We start from the raw sequence: 5,035 nt of genomic DNA, 5'->3' as shown, positions 1-5,035 counted from the left end.
GAATCTATTCCATTAGTCTTCTTTTAGAAATTAAATTATTAAAAGAATTCATATTTCCTGAAGAAAACATGAACTACAGAGTTTGAAAAAGGAACATATAAAAAATAAATAGCTGCTATTAAGTGTATTGCATTTGAAATTCTACATTTAAGTTTATAGTGGAGAAATGTGCAAAACTACCTTAACCAAATGATGAAGGTTACCATTATGAGTGATGCCATGGGCATATCATGCACTCCCTGATATGATGTGATGATAAAGGCACTTCTCCTGTGTGAAAGTCTTCCTCAAAACTCAAAATCCCAACTTAATCACAGAAAGCCATCAGGCAAACTTAGATTTGGGGACATTCTATAAGATATCTAGCCAGTGCTCTTTAAGATTTTCAAAGTCAAGAAAAATGAGAAAAAAGTTAGAAACTGTCACAGACCAGATGACACTGGAGAGACTATAGCTAAATGCCATGTGATACACTGAATTAGATCATGAAACAGAGAGAGGACACTGATAGGAAAACTTGTGAGATTTAAACACAGTCTGGAGTTTAGTAATACTAACACACCAACAATCAACACCCATGGAAGCAGCACTCAAGACATGAAATGATGTATTGCATCGGGAAAATCTGTGGCAAAATACCTCTTTAAAGTTTAAAAAGCAAAAGGTCACTTTGATGACTAAGGTGCATTTGAATCAAGCCATTCTATTTTCAATCTATTCATATGCATGTACTCCATGTGTCTGTCATTTGTCATACTGTGGGGGCTTGCCTGTTGCTCTGTTGCTGGAAGCTATTCCACCAGTATTTGAATACCAGCAGGGTCACTCATGGCTGACAGGTTTCAGCTGAGCTTCCAGACTAAGACAGACTAGGAACAAGGACAAAGCAGTCTACTTCTGAAAAGATTTAGCCAGTGAAAACCTTATGAATAGAACTGAAACATTTTCTGATATAGTGCCTGTAGATGAGCCCACCAGGTTGGAAGGCACTCAAAATACGACTGGGGAACAACTGCTCCCTCAAAGTAGAGTCGACCATAATGATGTGGATGGAGTCAAGCCTTTGGGACCTTCATTTGCTAATGCGGCCTGACTCAAAATCAGAAAAAAACAGCTGCAAATATCCATTAATAATTGGAGTGTGGAATGTATGAAGTATGAATCTAGAAAAACTGGGAATTGTCAAAAATGAAATGAAAAACATAAACATCAACATCCTAAGAATGAGTGAGCTGAAATGGACAGGTATTGGACATTTTGAAGCAAACAATCATATGGTCTACTATGCCGGGAAGGACAACTTGAAGAGGAATGGCTTTGCATTCATCACCAAAAAGAACATTTCAAGATCTATCCTGAAGTACAATGTTGTCAGTGATAGGATAATACCTATAAACCTACAAGGAAGACCAGTTTATACAACTATTATTCAAATTTATGCACCAACCACTAAGGCATAAACAGTATACAAAACATTATAAAGAATGTAGAAGAAAAACTAGATAACTGGGAGCTCCTAAAAATCAAACACTTATGCTCATCCAAAGACTTCACCAAAAGAGTAAAAAGACTATGTACTGACTGCAAAAAAGTTTTTAGCTATGACATTCCTGATCAGCATCTGATCTCTAAAATCTACATGATACTGGAAAACTCAGCTACAAAAAGACAAGTAACCCAATTAAAAAATGGATAAAAGATATGAATAGACACTTCACTAAAGAAGACATTCAAAGAAGACATTCAGGTAGCTAACAAATATATGAGGAAATATTCACTATCATTAGCCATTAGAGAAATGCAGATCAAAACTAAAATGAGATTTCATCTCACTCCAACAAGGCTGGCATTAATCCAAAAAACACAAAATAATAAATGTTGGAGAGGCTGTGGAAAGATTGGAACACTTCTATACTGCTGGTGGGAATGTAAAATGGTACAACCACTTTGGAAATGGATTTGGCACTTCCTTAAAAAGCTATTAATAGAACTACCATACAATCCAGCAATCCCACTCCTTGGAATATATCCTAGAGAAATAAGAGCCTTTACACAAACAGATATATGCACACCCATGTTTATTGCAGCACTGTTTACAATAACAAAAAGATGGAAGCAACCAAGGTGCCCATCAACAGATGAATGGATAAATAAATTATGGTATATTCACACAGTGGAATACTACGCATCGATAAAGAACAATGAGGAATCTGTGAAACATTTCATAACATGGAGGGACCTGGAAGGCATTAAGCTGAGTGAAATCAGTCAGTTGCAAAAGGACAAATATTGTATAAGACCACTATTATAAGAACGTGTCAGATAGTTGAAACTGAGAAGAACACATTCTTTTGTGGTTACCAGAGGGGGGGAGGGAGGGAGGGTGGGAGACGGGTATTCACTAATTAGATAAGAACTACTTTAGGTGAAGGGAATGACAGCACTCAATACAGGGGAGGTCAGTACAATTGGATTAAACCAAAAGCAAAGAAGTTTCCTGAATAAACTGAATGCTTTGAAGGCCAGCGTAACAGGGGCAGGGTTCTGGGGACCATGGTTTCAGGGAACATCTAAGTCAATTGGCATAATAAAATCTATTAAGAAAACATTCTTCATCCCATTTTGAAGAGTGGCGTCTGGGGTCTTAAACGCTAGCAAGCAGCCATCTAAGATGCATTAATTGGTCTCAACCCACCTGGATCAAAGGAGAATGAAGAACACCAAGGACACAAGGTGATTACGAGCCCAAGAGACAGAAACGGCCACATGAACCGGTGAATACATCATCCTGAGACCAGAAGAACTAGATGGTGCCCAGCTACAACTGATGACTGCCCTGACAGGGAACACAACAGAAAAACTCTGAGAGAGCAGGAGAGCAGTGGGATGCAGACCTCAAACTGTCATAAGACCAAACTTAATGGTCTGACTGAGACTAGAAGGACCCTGGTGGTCATGGCCCCCAGACCTGTTGGCCCAGAACAGGAACCATTCCTGAAGCCAACTCTTCAGACATGGATTGGACTGGACAATGGGTTGGAGAGGGATGCTGATGAGGAGTGAGCTTCTTGGATCAGGTGGACCCTTGAGACTATGTTGGCATCTCCTGCATGGAGGGGAGATGAGAGGGTGGAGGGGATTAGAAGCTGGGGAAATGGACACGAAAAGAGAGAGTGGAGGGAGAGCATGGGCTGTCTCACTAGAGGGAGAGTAATTGGGAGTGTGTAGCAAGGTGTATATGGGTTTTTGTGTGAGAGACTGACTTGATTTTTAAACTTTCACTTAAAGTACGATAAAAATTACTAAAAAAAAACTGCAAAAAAAAATTCAACTCTCCTTAGTTTACATAAAAGGATACTGAGCTGCCAACTCTGAGATGATGAGTAATCTGAGGATGCAAAGAGCATTTCCAGACCTCCACATCAGTGTTTTTGTGTTGTATTACATTTCCTTCTGTCTTACAAGGTCCATTCCCTACAAAGTTCTTGTCTGAGCCCGTTTTGATTTCTTTCTTCTGGAAGGTTTAATTTGTTATGTTTAGTGTTTTATTTTTAATTAAAAACCACCAGCAATTTGGTCCACAACTTCCTTATGGCGTTTTTCACTTCCTTATTCCTGAAAGTGTAAATCACAGGATTGAGCAGGGGAGTTACAATGGTGTAAAATATGGCCACCATCTTATCGAAGGAAAAAGCAGATGGAGGTCGGGCATACAGAGATATGCATGGGACAAAGAATAAAACCACAACAGAAATGTGAGATCCACAGGTGGCAAGAGCTTTCCTCTGGCCTTCAGAGCTATGTGTTCTTAGCGAGAACAAGATGACACAATAAGAGATAAGCAACAATAAGAAATTTATGATGCAAATAAACCCACTACTGGCAACCACCAAAAGGCCAAGTATGTGAGTATCAGTGCAGGCAAGCTCCAGTAATGGGTACAAATCACGTAGGAAGTGATTGATGACATTGGGGCCACAGAAGGGCAGCTGGAAAGTAAAGAGAATTTGTATCACAGAATGCAAGAAGCCTCCTGTCCAGGCTACCCCCATCAGGATACCACAGAGCCTCCCGTTCATGAGAGAGAGGTAGCACAATGGCTTGCAAATGGTAACATAGCGGTCATAGGCCATGGCAGAGAGAATAATTATTTCAGCACCAGCAAATAAATATTCAGCAAAGAGCTGGGTCATGCAGCCCTCGAAGGAGATGGTTTTCCTCTCGTGGAGTGAGTCTACAATCATCTTTGGGGCGAATGCAGAGGAATAGCACACATCCAGGAAGGCCAGAAAGACGTACATGGGGGAGCCCAGGAGTGCTGGGCTGCTGATAATGGTCACCACAATCAGCAAATTGCCCCCAACAGTTGCAAAGTAGGAGAACAAAAATATAACAAATCCTATTTTTTGAACATTTGGATTCCGTGAAAGCCCCAAGAGGACAAACTCAGTTACAAAGCTTTGATTTTGCATGATGTCAGAGGAAAAGGCGGAAGCTACCACAGTGACCTTGAAGAATCTGAAATTATGAGAAAGAGATATTTGTCTCAGAATAGTATATGGTATTAACTAGTCATCAACAGGTTGGTGCATCCATAAGCAAAGTTATTTTAAGTGCTTCTATTTTTGTTGAGAATACGAAATTAGAAATTTCTTGAAGGTGGTAGTGAGACATCAGGCAGCATTGAGCTTAAATACTTTAAAATAGAGCTTCTGTATGAGGGAAGGAAAACACTCATATGTGGTAGGGATGAAAAAAAATTTTTTTTAATCTAGGTGCTGACTCTGATTAGTCCATATTGGCTACCAAAAGTGACTTGTTGAGAAGGAGTCTGAAACACATCGAAGCTCTGAAGAAAGGAGGACCGTAATGTCTTACTCTTGCCTGTTACTGGCATGGCAAGGGAACAAGCATGACTTGCAAGGGAAATGCATCTCTCACCTGAAGATTGCCTTACCTACAAATAGAAGAAGAGATAACTTGCAGTTTAAGAGGCACTTGGAAATCATACCTATTCTCTCAAATATTTCTTTAT

General features: G+C 39.8%; 1 protein-coding gene across 1 annotated transcript; it reads right to left on the bottom strand.

Annotated features, from left to right (window-relative positions):
• Positions 1–2,383: 2,383 nt before the first annotated feature.
• On the bottom strand, positions 2,384–4,482 carry LOC100675067 (olfactory receptor 4C15-like). The gene has a single exon (XM_064279009.1). The coding sequence runs from the start codon at positions 4,470–4,472 to the stop codon at positions 3,552–3,554; it is 921 nt and encodes a 306-aa protein (XP_064135079.1). The 5' UTR covers positions 4,473–4,482; the 3' UTR covers positions 2,384–3,551.
• Between the last annotated feature and the right edge of the window lie 553 nt (positions 4,483–5,035).

Source organism: Loxodonta africana, unplaced genomic scaffold (genome assembly GCF_030014295.1).
Source record: "Loxodonta africana isolate mLoxAfr1 unplaced genomic scaffold, mLoxAfr1.hap2 scaffold_29, whole genome shotgun sequence".
In the NCBI taxonomy this organism is placed as follows: domain Eukaryota; kingdom Metazoa; phylum Chordata; class Mammalia; order Proboscidea; family Elephantidae; genus Loxodonta; species Loxodonta africana.
The sequence above is the reverse complement of the archived record's forward strand: the minus strand, read 5'-3'. Positions and strand labels throughout refer to the sequence as shown.

Excerpts from the sequence above, each read along its gene's own strand:
- LOC100675067 (XM_064279009.1), bottom strand. The coding sequence starts at position 4,472 with ATGCAAAATCAAAGCTTTGTAACTGAGTTTGTCCTCTTGGGGCTTTCA.